At 43.5% G+C, this 16,223-nt stretch overlaps 1 protein-coding gene across 1 annotated transcript in view; it reads left to right on the top strand.

The window, feature by feature from the left end:
* ptprt (protein tyrosine phosphatase receptor type T) overlaps window positions 1-16,223 on the top strand; it is a 193,648-nt gene that overhangs the window by 116,421 nt on the left and 61,004 nt on the right. The window contains exon 18 of the mRNA XM_056606519.1: window positions 4,135-4,270. Within this exon, the coding sequence (XP_056462494.1) occupies window positions 4,135-4,270 (136 nt within the window). The remainder of the gene's footprint in view (window positions 1-4,134; window positions 4,271-16,223) is intronic.

The following is a 16,223-nucleotide window of genomic DNA, read 5'->3' as shown; positions in this document are numbered from 1 at the left end:
CTTAACATCTTTTGCCTTTCAATCGATGTCTGGAGGTTTCTCTCTCAGGGAAAATTGAAACAAAGAAAGAGAGAGAGGAAGAGAAAGAGTGAGAGAAACAAACAGGGTGCTGTTGCCTGACCTTCTGCAGTAGACAGATAGTCCCTGTGTTGGAGACAGAGGACTCCACACCGGAGTGTACATAAAGATTATTATTATATAATAATATAATGCAGGCTTGGGAAAGGTTAGCTATTTCTGCTATGGAAGATAATCACTTCCAAGGCTTGAGCACCCTTCTAAACACCCTGTTGTGCAGCGAGTTTTACAAATATGACATATTTGTTCTCCCTAATAAAAGTAGTTGGGATACAGCCAACCATGTAACCGCCAACCGATTAAAAAACCGAAAAGAAATACCAATTAACAATGTCAAATAAACAGTCAAATTATTTTTTTCAAAATCCTCACTTTCTGTTGTTTTCTGTCAATGCGCATGTAAATAACGGACCAGACGCAATTATTTGCATGACCAAAGTATAACTATTCGGATATTATAGTATATAATATGTATAATTAAAAGTACATAATAAATTATCATTCAATCATCAAATTATATATCAAATTGTATAAGAATGTAGAAAACGACTTAAGCATACGTCTGAAATTACTCTTTGATAGATTAATTAATCAGAACTAACAACTATGCGAAGCGCATTGACGACCTTGAAAAGTACATAATAAATGCAAGTAATTATTGATGAACAAAAACACCTGGCAACTCTAACTAATGGTTCAGTTCATTGGAGATTTAGTCCTTTATCTCTCCTCATCAAGCCTAGGTTGCTCTTCTCTTTCTCTTCATCGCAAACACCACTTCAATAGGACCCCCTCGTTGTCCATGGCAACCTGACCACCCAACCCAGCCCTCTCTTTGCCCCCCGTGGTCGGAACCTTGCGACAGTTCACCAGATTGGCCGGGGAGCAGCCAAGCTGTCCAATCCGACCAGCTGAACCCGCTCCCTATTGGGGCTGTTGCCTGTGACATCATGACCTGCTCTACCCAATCAAAGCGTGGCTCGGCGGGTCGCGGCACAGTCAGTAGGGTTCACCCACCTGTGAGATGATAAATGTCCCAGGGAGCGAGGTGTGGGGGCAGCTTATGACTAGTTAGCATTGTATGGTGTCTCCAAACACCTGTGGCAGCTACGGTAGAGCTGTGCCTCTACACATCTGCAATAAATAGCAGGCTTTTGTTCTCCACACCAATAGCAAATGGCTCAGCTTAGCACAATGCCTCCACACCCTGTAGCTAACTGCTAGTTAGCTTAGCGCCCATGCCTCCATACATATGTATATATCTTCTGAGGCTTTGTCATGCTAACACAAACACACATGCTAGCTCCCCTGGCTCTGATCAGTGATCGTAGTGGCATACCCAGCAATTGCTTGATTACCTTTTTGGATTGACCCCATGAAGACACAAGCACAGGTTGTGCATTTGGTCTCCAAACACACATGACACAGGTCTTAGATCACATTTGAAGCCCGTTATTATGTGGCGTGCCCCTGAGTGGGCGGAGCTGAGAGACGTGGGTTTAAATGGAACCCCCCAAGCCTTGAGTAAGCCAATCAATGGGCGGTCTAGGTTTGTCAAGGTGAGACCCACACAAATGGCTGCAAAGGGAATATTAACAAAGTCAGACGGATGACATGACACTCCTGTTCAGTCTCTCTCTCTCTCTCTCTCTCTCTCTCTCTCTCTCTCTCTCTCTCTCTCTCTCTCTCTCTCTCTCTCTCTCTCTCTCTCTCTCTCTCTCTCTCTCTCTCTCTCTGTGTCTATCTCTATCCATTTTCAACTCACTTCAGTTAGCTTTATTAGCAGGCCTGATATATACAATAGGTGTTCTAAAATAAACCAACACGTTCATCAATTGACAAGAATAATACTTATAGGCAAATAAACCTAAGAAAGAACAACACACGGGTTAATTCCCTTGATCTCTCTCTGTATCTGCTCTATCCCCTCATTATTTCTCTCTGCCTTGCTCTCATTGACACCTCGCTGTGATTAACACCTCGAGCGTGGATGTCTGACCTTCCACTCTCTCTCCTCCCCGATCCGGGAGTAGCTTCCTGTCCGGGAGGTACGCCAGAACAACAGAGATGTGTTTGTTTTGATTAGGTGACCTCTCCCTATGCCCTAGGGTGACACACAGCAAGGTCTGGCTGAGATGTATGTGATGGTTGACCCCTGACCTCCAGCTCTGTTTAATGATGTAGCGTGTATGATATATGCTGGGCTCACTAGCTGTGTGTGGGCACAGGCCGATGCAGATGCTTTCGAAAAACCATTTTTCTTCCTGTTTTGAAGAAGAGGCCATTCATCTTGATCTTGAAGGAAACATTGGTTGCAGTCAAAATTCCAGACAGCTAAACACTCTTTGTTCAGCTCTGGGGTTGCTGTTGGATGAAACGGGACAACAGAGCAGTCTATTGTCTGGTCTGTGGTCCAGGGTATCTGCAGGGGTTTAGCAGTACAAGCTCAGGATACCTCTTTTCATTTCCCTCTATGGAAAAGAGGATGTTTCTGATTGGTGCTCAATAGGAACAGTTTCATCGGCAAGCGTGTGCACTATGCTCTTCTCCTACACCCCCCTTATCTCTCTCTGCTCCTCTCCAACCTCCCCTTTATCGCCCCCGCGAGTCCCCCCCCTCCCTTCCTTTCATTACATTCCCTGAACATACTGCGACTGTAGTTTGGGTCCACTCACACTGTGCATGTTGAAAGACCTGCTGTTGTTCTAGATTTAGCTCTTTTTTTGATCTTCTATTGCTAAATTCCCCCCGCACGTACACACACACACACACACACACACACACACACACACACACACACACACACACACACACACACACACACACACACACACACACACACACACACACACACACACACACACACACACACACACACACACACACTCATCCAGCTTCCTTCTCCATATTCATCCTTTACTGACTCCAATGTGTGGCTGTATGAGTTTTCAGGTGTTGTGAATCAATTATGCTCATGTTTGACACACAGAGGGTGTGTTGTGTTGATGTGTGAGTATCGAGTGTGTATATATTAACGCTTTATGTGTGGATATTGTCGGATTGTCATGGCCAACTGAACCCTCCATATGGTGGACTTTGCAACTGGAAAAGAAAAATGAGTCCTTATGTCCATTACGTTTAGCGGTATGTGTGTGCATTTTTTTGTGACGTGTGTTCACAATGTCAAGCAGTGTGTGTGTTGCAAGGTTTTACCCCAGAGAGGAAAATGTGTGTGTGTGTTTCATATTTCTTAGCTAGAAACTACTCAATACCTGGTCTGACAGTTCCCTCACTTTACTGTCATTTTGTATCCATTTAGGGACACAAAATGTTTCTTTTCTCATTATTTAATTACAAATGGCTAGGCAAACAAGACATTGATTAAAATGTATGTCTTCATTAATCCTGGCTGTCAAATTAATTGACTGGAGACTGGAATATATCTATTTTTGCTCCACAGTGTGACCACGGCTCATTTTAAGTGAAGATGATTCATATTGTTTGTTGATTATCATGTGTAGTTGTGGGTGTTGCTTGTGTCTATACGTGTTTCTGACGGGTATTTCACAAACCATCCAATTGAATCAATCTGCTGGTATATCTCGCAGAAGTTCAAGCGAAACGGCGCAGCATCGTCAAGTAGTGCTTGTGGCTTTCCTCCCTGTTGAATTGTGTGTGTTGGTGTGTTTTTTTGTGTGTGTTCCTTTGTGTGCATTATTCACCTTGGGATCCTCAAGGATATGTGTCTTTATGTTATCCTCTACGGTATGACGTGTATGTTCATACAGCAGACATTCGCTGTGTGTATGTGTGTGGGTACATGTGCATGTTTGCGTGTCCCTGAGTCTGAGAAGACTTCCCATGGGTAATATCTCCATGCTCCTCTTTATGATCTTTCCTGTGTGTGTGTGTGTTTGTGTGTTTGTCTGCGTCACTCTATGTGTGTATGTATGTTTGTGCTTCTGTACCTCTGTTTGTTTGTGTGGTGTTTGTACCTGTGTGTTTTGTTTGCGTGTGTGTCTGTGTGTCTGCGTCTGTGTGTGTGTGTGTGTGTAGGCGCCTCCACCCAGGACTCTGATGCGATGGAGCCAGAGAAGCAGGTGGACAGCACAGTGAAGATGGCGGGCGTCATCGCTGGAGTCCTCATGTTCATCATCATCCTGCTGGGACTGTTGCTCACCTTCAAACGCAGGTATGACCTCACTATGACCCCACCACCCTATGGTGCGACCTAAACGTGACCTGGATTTGACCATAATATGACCACACCATGACGTCACTCTAACCGTAGCAAATGATTACCTCACCATGACCTTTTCCACTATCACACACACAAGACAAAAAGACTGATGGACAGACAGACAAGAAAGACAATTGTGTAACCTTAAAAGGAATCACAGCATCACACTGATTAGAAGAAATGCATTATATTGCACACATGGAAATGTAAGTATTTTTCTTTCATAACTTCACCAGTGTTAAAATGTATACGTTTAGGTGTCAGGGCAACACAGCAGTTTTAATATAGTTTCATATTAACTCACTTGCTTGTTGGTCATACTTGATGTAAAACTGACAGTACACAATCGAGGCCCAGGTGATTCTGGTAAAATGCACTCTGGCTTACCTTGATCCCTGCTCGCGCTCGCGCTCTCTTTCTCTGTCTCTCTCTATCTCTCTTCACCTAATCTCACCTCCAGCCTCCTTCCATTCTCATCATTTTGCTTCATGAATCACTATTGGTTTACCATATCTTTTGCCATTTTATACTTTGGTTTATGATTCATATCTTTACCATCTATTTACCACCATAAATCACGCAACCACACACACACACACACACACACACACACACACACACACACACACACACACACACACACACACACACACACACACACACACACACACACACACACACACACACACACACACAGCTGTATGCTAATCTGATATTTTTTAGTACTCTGGGCATTATGTTGAAGTCATAGCTGTGCTGGGGTACCGTACCAGCTATTGTAAATCAATATTAGATTTGTTTTCTTTCTCAGCGTTTCCTTCATAGAAATGTGTATAGTATAATAACAATTAACAATGACAACAATATTGTAATATTGTATATTTACACACGATTTAAGAAAGCAAACCGGGGATCATTTATCATCTGGGCCGGCGGATTAATGACAACAGGATCCAAAAAACTCAAAAGTAATCGGATAACGAAGAAAATTGAATTCCGCCAATCAAAACTAAGCTCCGCCCCCTTATCAAACTGCAGCCGGCTGCTTGTCATTCCGTGAGAGCGCCTGGTTGTGTGCCGCCGTAAACCCTGGGGGTCTGTGGCCGTTAGCACCGTCCTTGAGGGCTCCCGCCACTCCTCATTACCCTCGCGTCCGTCATCCCAGATCGCCGTGGCGACAGTGAGGCAGAAGGAGACTCGGGATTAGCAGACTTTGTTGAGCTCCTCTCTGGTGCGTTCAGTCCAGGGCCCATGCCGTGTCTCCGCTGAATACCAATCACGGTTCCAGGGACTCACCGTCAGCCGTCGGCAGACCACCGCGATGGCACGTCAATGTTAACCGTTTACTATTACGGTCATTATTTTGTCATTGGGCAGACGCTTTCATCCAAAGTGATTTACGCTAAATAGAGATACATGTCATTCATGGGGCCGGTAGCTGGCATGGGGCTGGAACTGAGGACCTTTACGGAGGATCTTACCAACAAAAAATAAAATGTGTATCAATCTTTAGAGAGGGAGGGAAAGGAGAGAGAAATAGAGGAAGAGTGACAAGAGAGAAATAGATGGGAGAATGAGAGAGGTGTGCCTGTATTTGGCCCGCATCTCGTCTGAATAATTTCATTACTTTCTGAGCCGGGGGCAGAGCGACTCAGACAGGAATCAGAGAGGTCAGGTTCAGCAGATATGCTAGTCAGAGGCTAACCCAGGCTAAAGCATACCAAACAGCATGCTAACCTGGTCCTTTTGGGCCGACAATAAAGACCAGCGAAGATAGATATTTAACAGATGGTGAGATCGCATGAGGAACGGAAAAAAGAGAAGACAGAGACACAGAAATCTGGAGTGAGGAAGGGTAATGCAGAAGTGGATCAATAGAAAGATGAAGCAAGAGCTTTAGTTCACCTGAGAGGATGAAGGGGTCAAGTGTATTATGCTAATGATATGCTAATGAGATGGAGAAAAGCCCATAAACATTAAAGAGGCTTCACAGGGGTCAAGGTCAACGATACACACCAGCAGACAAAAAGAAAGTAAAGAAATATAGGAAAGAGGAAGAGAGAGGGCAAGCATGAGGGAGGAGAATAACTGATTGTTTAAGTGAAGATATGGAGTCCATGCTATGCAAGGCACTATTCTAACTATGTGCTTAAAGAACAACATCAATATTTAAAGGTTGAGCAGGGGGCAAAGGTCAGAAGCAAAGAGCGACGGGAATGCAGAAAAACGGGGCGCGGAAATAAGCAATGAGAAATAAAAGAAATATGCCCTTCGGCCTCACAATCTAAACATCAGCAAAACGATTGCAATATTCCAAAATACTTGCAGTGCAACTAAATATTAAAGCTCAATATTTTCAAGACGGTCTTGATATTAACAAAGATGAGTTCAATATTTTCAAGTTGATTTACTATCAGCCCAATTCTTATCAAGAATATTTTTATGCAAGCAAATCAATTGTAGCATTAGCAGGACATTCCAAAATCGGGAAAATAACAAGCTTCGTAATATTCACCAAAACAATCTTAACATATCGATGGAACAAGACCAACCATCAAACTAAAATAAACAAATCTTGAGGATCCCTTATTACCTTGTGGAGATGGAGCGGTTGGTTGAGATAGAGAAAAAAAGAAAGTGCTTGTGGGAGAAAGAATGAGGCAGGGACTGGGAGGAAGATAAAGTAAAGGTAAAGGTTAAAAAGACAGCGAGGGCAAAGGGACAGGGATAAATGCAGAGCGATCATCATTCTACACCATCACGGCTACTCTTCTGCCGTCATCTATATTTCATCCTGTTGGGCCAGACGCTCTGTTTCTCCAATCCAAAGTGTTTCGCCTTTCAAGGGCCATCAATTATTTCTGGGCAGAGCTTGGCTGCGTTGCGAGCACGTTTGGTGTCCGATGAATCTCCCGGCGCCGTCTTAACACGTGTTCCCGGACCTTGCAGAGGGCTGAGTTGATCCTGGGGCGGGGTAGAGTGCGGGGGATGAGAGGATGTTACTCATGATGTAGTCGCGAAGAACCGCACTCCTAATAGCTCTTTTATGTTCGTCCCAAGCTGCTCTCCCAACACAGACGGTAGACCAAGTGCCCGTCCAGACGCTTGGTTTTAAACACGGATCGAAGGCGGAGACATCATGAATTATTCACTTCCCCCTAGAAACTGCTTTCAAGGGTTCCCTTACAACCAAGATAGTTTTTAATCACCCCCCGAACTAAAAAAACAACACTGGAATACCGATCATATTTTCACGTAAACCCTGCACGGATAATGGTGCTGGTGGGTTTGCCACAACATCAGGGTCAAACGCTGTTGTGTTTGGAATGAACAGGTGGTGGAAACTTCTACAGAGCCTAGTTCTGATAAAGCTGTTCTCCAGCTGGTCCCTCACCTCCTTGTTTAATGTATCTATACGAGCATTGAAGGCTGCTCTCACTTCTGTGGAACCATTAATTCAGTACCACAGGATGTTGTCAGGGTAGGACTTTGAGGAGAAGCGTTTGGACCGCTATGCCAGAAACTTTGTGACAGAGTTTGGTTTTTTGATCACAGAAGACCCCAAAAAACTTGTCAGCGCGAAGTATTTTGAAATAAATGATTCATGTTTTTATAATATGATGTTCCAGATCTTGACTTGGTGGCACCAGCTATAAATAAGTCCTTAAAAAGTGCTTTGTAACGACTGATTAGTTTCAAACTAGCAGTTAACTACATCCAGTTGCCCCACCAGGTCGGTGTATGTTGAACTGAACCGAAGCATAGTTGTCACGTCAACTTGCTGATAACCACGTTGCTACTAATCACTATCAAGCTAGATTGTAAACACTGGCAAAGCCGGTGCAACCGTCCCCTGAACTCACGCTAGTTGAATGTTTAGTTTAGCAAGAGGTTAGATTGGAATTAGCCTATGGTTGGTATCTGGCCAAAATGTAGTTACTCTGTGTAGTTATGTAGTTACTCTGAGGAAATCTACTGAAATCTCAGACTCAGACAGGAATCGTCCACTTGTCATAGGCTCTTCATGTCATAGAGAGATGTTATATTGGTAGAAGCAGCACATATTGGACTTTATAGTCTTCATCCTCAACACACGAACATACAAAGACACAACCAGAAAAAAAAAAAAAACACAAAACAAACACACAGTCATACGCAGACGCACAAACACACACACGCACCCACCCACAGTATTTTCTCATCACAATGAGAAAAACTACTTAAAAATTAGATTATATATGCGTGGCTGGCAAGATTACATGGGATCCATTGTGTGGCGGCGTGTGTAGCTGTGTTTGTGTGTGTGTGTGTGTGTATGTTTGAGTTTGTCTGCATGTGAAGTTGTGTGTGTGTGTGTGTGTGTTAGGGATGTGTCGGTCGCGACTGATTCGTTACAACGAACGAATCCCGAACGTGAACGACAAGAACTGGTTCCCCAAAACAAGAAGAACTGGTTCTTTGATTCTTTTTTTTTAACATAAACCAAACATATGGTCACGTAAATAAAATATACAAACGAACAGAGCTCCGTCTCCCCGCGACTTCCATTGATTGAGTCTACAACTTTCTCAAAGATTCAGCCAATGAGAGGTAGCAATGGTGTTGGAATGGCACCTGGGTAAACCAATGACAAGGCGGTACCGTCGAATATGCGCGCTTTCTCTGTCTGACGTATCTTGGGTCATACCATTCGACTCATATATCCCCCTACATTTTTTCGAAAATAGACTTGACCTCCATCTGTTTATTGGATAAACGCATTTCCCAATCCCAGGAGTCTTTGCTCCATTCTACGTCAATTTAAGAACAAACAAAGAAATTAAACTGCAGTTCGTATTTTTTATTTATGACCATGCAAGTTCTGTAATGCCTGAACAATGAAGAAATAAATACTTAAAATAAAAACTTTAGCTTTATTTTACTAAAATGCCTTTTTAACTCACTTTCAATTTTACTTACTAAAAAGCCTTTTTAACTTTCTATTTTACTAATTTCTTTGCATATGTTTTCTTTTCTTTTTTAATGTATAACAATGTTTATATGTGAAGCACTTTGAGTCTGCCTTGTGTATGAAAAGTGCTATATAAATAAAGTTGCCTTGCCTTGCCTTGCCTTGCCTTGCCTAAATGTAAAGTAAAATAAAATTATAAATGTAAAACCATGAATGAAATATAGAGAGTAAGCAAGTGGTATAAATATTGGTGGGACGTTTTACTTACTATATAGCAGGCATCTCCAAACGGCGGACTGCGGTCTTGACAGTCCTATCTGGACCCATGACCAATTAAAAAAAAAAAAATTATAAAAAAATGTTTTTTATTTTTTATTTTTTTTAAGATGTAATCTGACGTAACGAACGAATCAAAACGAACGAATCAAATAAACGAATCGTTATAGTGAACTGAACTGAAAGAACTAGTTCCCGGAAAAGAATCATTTTGCCCATCCATAGTGTGTGTGTGTGTGTGTGTGTGTGTGTGTGTGTGTGTGTGTGTGTGTGTGTGTGTGTGTGTGTGTGTGTGTGTGTGTGTGTGTGTGTGTGTGTGTGTGTGTGTGTGTGTGTGTGTATGTGTGGTGGTGGCTGTAGTGTGAGTGTGTGTGTGTGTGTGTGTGTGTGTGTGTGTGTGTGTGTGTGTGTGTGTGCGTGAGTGTGTAGCTGTGTGGGAGTAATTGTACTTTGTGAGACAATGGCCATAAATTGTGTTATCACTGTTAGTGCCAGATCAGTTGCTTTATGGTCGCTAGCCTTATCTTCACTGGCACACACTGTGTGTGTGTGTGTGTGTGTGTGTGTGTGTGTGTGTGTGTGTGTGTGTGTGTGTGTGTGTGTGTGTGTGTGTGTGTGTGTGTGTGTGTGTGTGTGTGTGTGTGTGTGTGTGTGCATGGTGAGTGCCTTGTGTGTGTGTGTGTGTGTGTGTGTGTGTGTGTGTGTGTGTGTGTGTGTGTGTGTGTGTGTGTGTGTGTGTGTGTGTGTGTGTGTGTGTGTGTGTGTGTGTGTGTGTGCTTGTCTGTGTTCATGCTCTCTAGGTATTTAAAACCAATATTGACATTGGCAACAGAGGAGAGTATTCACATTTAGAGAGAGACACAAATACACACACACAGACACACACACACACACACAATTAACACAGAAAACACCCACCACCAGGATCGTCCAGATGGACATGTGGATGAAGGGTGGTTTTGACAACGTTAAGTCACTTGTTTGCACAGACGTTTCTATTGGCTAAACATTTGCCAAAGTATTTCCTGTTGTAATCCTGCGTGCTTCAAGCTCCTTAATGTCCTTGGCAGCTGGTCCCCGTGAGACTCAGCAGGTCAGGATTAGTTAAACAGTGAAATTCCTCTCCTCGAGGAGTCCACACGGTTCTCTTATTCTCTGGGTTTTAGAGTCCAGAAGGTTCTCTGCTTCTCGGGTTGTAGAGTCCACACGGTTCTGTACTTCACGGGTCTGTAGAGTCTGCACGGTTCTGTACTTCTCGGGTCTGTAGAGTCCATACTGTTCTCTCCGTCTCTGGTCTGACGAGTCCACATGTTGGATGTCGAAAAATCTCAGCCATAGCTTTAAAGCCATTTCCCATTGGTTTAGTTTTTCCACAAAACCCGAAGGCTGTGGAGGACTGTGGACGTCGCCAGGTATTTCATGTTCTGCGCTGTTCTTCATGACTAGTTTGAACGAAGGCAGCCTCACGCCATAGAGTGGCCTGAGAGAATCGTAGTTGGGGCTGAGCCTCCACAAGACCATCAGTATTCAACGCAGAACAACAGCTACAGAGACGGTGGACTCCATCGGAATTCAGGAGTAGGGTCAGACATACAAACAAACCAAAAGACCGCCCTCACGCGAGGGATAGCCACAAAACAGGCGGACACACATGTGACATCTAAACAAGTCAACTGTCACTCACCTTGGATGAAAGCGTCTTTTAATTGAATATATGACCACATGATTCCAGGATGGTTATGGAGCATTTGGAATCAGAAACAGGGATAGTTTGTTGAGTTTAGGTGTTTTTGTGATATAGTGTTCAGGTGGTTGGTGCAGTAAATGCTGTGTCAACAGACACAATAACACATGTACCTGGAGAAACAGGTTTGCTTCCAAAATATCAACCAAGCCATCGTTCTCTCCCATGCCCACTTCCCACTCAACCACTCTCCACTCACTCCATGCTACATGCTACACACCACACGCCAAGCGCTAGCAACATGAATCTCATCTCGAGGCGCCTTTCCTACATTCCTTCCCCGCCCTCCCACTCCACACTCACGCACACACACACAAACACACACACACACACACCTGTTTTATCCTGCACTTTCTAAGCATCCTTCTTTGAGTTCATAATTTGGACGACACTGAACTGTGGTTTTGCACCGATGCAAAACAACATCTTATTTAACTTCTCTATCTCACAAACTTCATCTAAGACAACTGTTCAGTTTAGGAAATGTTCTTTTTTATGGCTGTGAATTATTTACTAAATAAAAATGAAGAGGAAAGCAGTTTCTGATCCAGTCGATGCTAATTCTGTAATGCCTGGCTTTGGTCATATAATGTACCATTAGGATGACTTAGTACAACTCATACATTATGCAGGAGATATTCAGTTAATTTTTCCTCACTTGTATGACATAAATAATTAATTAAATCCAATGCCCTTGCAGGTAATCCACTTTAAAGAAAAGTATTAATATTTATGTTTTTATTTTATTTTCTTCATTCAACACAAATAAAATATAGGACGGAGGAAAGACCTAAAGCACATATTAGAATAGAACGTACCAGTTATAAAGTAATAAAGAAACAGTAATAAAGAAACATCAATGTCACGACAAAAAATAAGTGGAGAATGGTAGAGATGGGAAAAAGCTTTCACAAAAAGAGTTTCACATATTTTGAAATGCCGAAATGGAAATAATGGGATGTCATGGTTTCTCATGCTATAAGCTCTCAGACTCGAGTCTCATACTCCTTTTATGTCTCTCTCTATTTCCTCTCTATCCTGTTTCCTGTCCTTGGCTCCTCCCCTTCCTGCCCCGCCCTTCCGCTAGAGAGATACACACGTGGAGAACTCTGAGCGTGGGGTATTGTATGTTTATTTCTAGCCATCAAACGCTCCATCCCAGCCCAAACCTTGTTTTGTACCTCCTCCATTTCCTAATTGTTATGTCATTGTTACGTTATTGTATTGTTATTTAGATGTCATCGTCACGTTGTTGTCACGTCATTGTTGCGTAATTGTTATGTCATTGTTACGCCATTGTTTCGTTGTTAACTTCGCAACACGTCACCGCTACCTCATCCTCATGTCGCGATGATGTCTTCCGTATACCACCGGTGCGTTGAGATTTCGGGATCGCTCCCTTGTTGTTGCGTGATTGTGATTTCATCCTTGTGTCATGGGTAGGTTATGCTGATGTCACCGTTGAGTCATCGTTTCACGGCCATTGTCGATGTGTTTCTTCATCACTCGTAGCATGCCTCGCCACGATCTGGCGTGTGAAACCGTGATACGTGTTGTGTTGTCTGTCGCCGTTGGAACACAGAGAACCACTACTAACACACTCCGCACCCTGCCTATGTGTGTAGAATGCTGCTATCTTGTTTTTAATGCTCCGGAAAGGCACCACATGTTTTCAATCAGAATGTATTTGTACAAAATGTTTCACATGCTACGACATAGTAGGTCTGCGTACCTTTTAGTTGCATGTGAAACATTTTGTACCAATTCAATCATTGGGGTGGCGTATTTTACTAAACTGACGACGATGTTTGGAAATGTCCAGGGTTGATTTATGGAGTTCCTGCGGGTTATCCGTTAACCCTCAGGGTTAACGGATGCCGTGAGAAAGGGAGTCTTGTTGTCTAGGACAGATGATCAGTTACAGCACGTATCTATCGGTTCTTTAGAGAACATGATTGGATGTGTTGGAGGAGCATCCACGAGACGATGGGGGGGGGGGGGGGATTCACTTAAAAACACAGCATGTTTATCTGGTGTTATGACAGCCGAGACGGAACCCATAACGCTTAATAAAATAATACCTGCCCTCAGACATTTATTAAACTCTAGCAAACAAATAGTGGCTCTAAGCGAGCAGACAGCTCAACGAGACATCCTGACTCCCTGTGTTGGACCGCACGCAGGGACCCCCGCTGTGACAAGTCAATGCAGACGATTAGTAATTGATGTCAATCTGGGGAATGGTCCGTCTGTTTCCATCACTGACGGACATGCTTACGAGGCCAAACCTTAGTAATAGCTCTGAAGAGGGTCTCTCTGTGTGTGTATGAGTGTGTCTGTGTGTGTGTGTGTCTGTGTGTGTGAGTGTGTGTGTGTATGTGTGTTTGGGTTTTCGTGTGCATTCATGGTTCTTCGTGTGTGCGTGTGTCTGTTTCTGTGTGTGTCAGTGTAGAGATTCCTGAGTGCTCCAATGTTGCCAGGCAATAACCTTGCACTTACTCTCAGATAATTTGGTGAGGTTAACACACATACACACACGTACACAAACACACACGTATACACACACACACACACACACACACACACACACACACACACACCACACACACACACACACACACACACACACACACACACACACACACACACACACACACACACACACCAGGCCTGACCCCCGCTTGGCAGATGTGGCACATGCTTGAATAACGGACTGAGCTGCTTCTAAGATAAATGCTTGACAGTCCACTTAGAGAGCTGCTAGGTGCTGAGTACTGTCCACTCTCACACACGCACACACACATACACACATGCACACAAGCACACTAAAAAAACACACAAACACAGTACACAAGTACAAACAACCACATACACACACACACAAAATAAATTACACAAACACAGTATGCATGCACACACGCACACACAAAAGATACACACAAACACAGTACACAAGCGCACACACAACCACAAACAAACGCACACACACACGCACACATAGTAAAAATGCACACAAACACACGCACGCATGCATGCACACACACACACACATACAACGTACATATGCATGTACATACAGGCAGAGCTAGATATATTTACAAAGAGAGAGAGAGTAAACTGATAAAGGGTTTATGTAGACAGGTTGTGTTTGTATGTTATGGTGTTGATGATTGATTCACATGCCTTTCTTTGGTTGGAGGTCGGGGGACAATTAGAAGGTGTGTTTGTGGGTGTGTGTATGGTTATTTCTTAAAACCCATTATAATAAATCAGTATATGCTTGAGATATGCTACGAGAGAGAGGGAGATAGAGCGACAGTATTGGAGACTGATTGTGGTAAGAAAGAGTAAGAGCAAGCTGAGATGGAGGAAGAGAGAGAGAGAGAGAGAGAGAGAGAGAGAGAGAGAGAGAGAGAGAGAGAGAGAGAGAGAGAGAGAGAGAGAGAGAGAGAGAGAGAGAGAGAGAGAGAGAGAGAGAGAGCTGAAGAGAGGGTGAGGGAGCTGAAGAGAGAAAGAGAGGGAGAGAGATGGAGAGGGGAAGAAGCGAGAGAAAGACAGTAGTGGAGAGTGATGTTAAAGGAGAGAGAATGGGAGGGAGACATTTGTTTTGAGGGATGGTTATAAGGAGGGAGAGTGGGTTGGGGGAGAGTGAGACATTGGTAGTGAGCTGTTTTTCAGATGGCATATTAATATTGATGGAAAGTTTTAGCGGCTTTGTGCAGAACGTTTTATTCTTATCATCAGGCCTTTATTAAGACCATAAGGACAATGTCAGCATAACGCCTGATTCACTGGCTAGGTGTCTATAGATCTTTTATGTGCCTGTGTGTGTGGGGGGGGTCTGGGTGTGTGTGTGTGTGTGTGTGTGTGTGTGTGTGTGTGTGTGTGCGTGTGTGTGTGTGTGTGTGTGTGCGTGTGCGAGTGTGTGTGTTTGTGTGTGTGTGCATGAGTATGTGTGTGTTCGCACCTCAAAAGATATCTATGTGTGAATGTGCCGGATATTGTGCATTCTTTGGTGTGTGTGTGTTTGTGTGTGTGTGTCTGTGTCTGCGTAACAACATACCTGCCCCTCAGAAGATTATTGGTGCTACAAATCTTTGCAGAGTCAGCTAAAACCATCTCGCAGACAAACATACATTCCCCTGACGCACACACACACACACACACACACACACATCACTATTCCCGTTTTCGCATGCACACACAACAACCACACACACCACACACACACACACACACACACACACACCACATCCACCACAACCCCCACACACACACACACACACACACACACACACATGCTTAAAGTCATCTCCCATATTTTTCTCTCCTTCCATCATTTCTTCCTCTCCTATTTTACCTTCCCTCTGCCCCTAAGTCTCTCTCCATCCTCTCTCTCTCTCTCTCTCTCTCTCTCCCTCTCTCTCTCTCTCTCCTCTCTCTCTCTCTCTCTCTCTCTCTCTCTCTCTCTCTCTCTCTCTCTCTCTTCATTTCTCTGTCTCTCTCTGTCTCTGTCTCTGTGATACAAGAGTCAGATGATTGTGTATACTGTGATTGTATTTTAGATTACCAAACAGGCCATTTTATTATTGTCTTCATTATTATCATGATTATTGTTATTGATTAGAGAGACAGCTACCTCCTGCCCCCAGTGGTTTCAGCTTCTCTTAATTGGTAGTTTCCTATAAATAATAAGGACGTGCCTGATGTCCCTCAATCAACCCTATTCTAAGGCCCATTCTGATCAAATACAGATGGGATAGCCGGGATAGCAGGAAACACAGGCCAACTCGGAGTAGCATATGAAGCACAGAGGTGCAGTCACACAGACAGGCAGGCAGACAGGTAGAAAGCCAGGGATTCAGACAGTTTTGTAAGACAGATTGCAGTGTAAATTCCTAAAATCCATGTAAAACATTAAAGATGTTTTAGGT

The sequence above is a fragment of the Gadus chalcogrammus genome, chromosome 13 (assembly GCF_026213295.1).
Source record: "Gadus chalcogrammus isolate NIFS_2021 chromosome 13, NIFS_Gcha_1.0, whole genome shotgun sequence".
Taxonomy (NCBI): Eukaryota; Metazoa; Chordata; class Actinopteri; order Gadiformes; family Gadidae; genus Gadus; species Gadus chalcogrammus.
The sequence above is the reverse complement of the archived record's forward strand: the minus strand, read 5'-3'. Positions and strand labels throughout refer to the sequence as shown.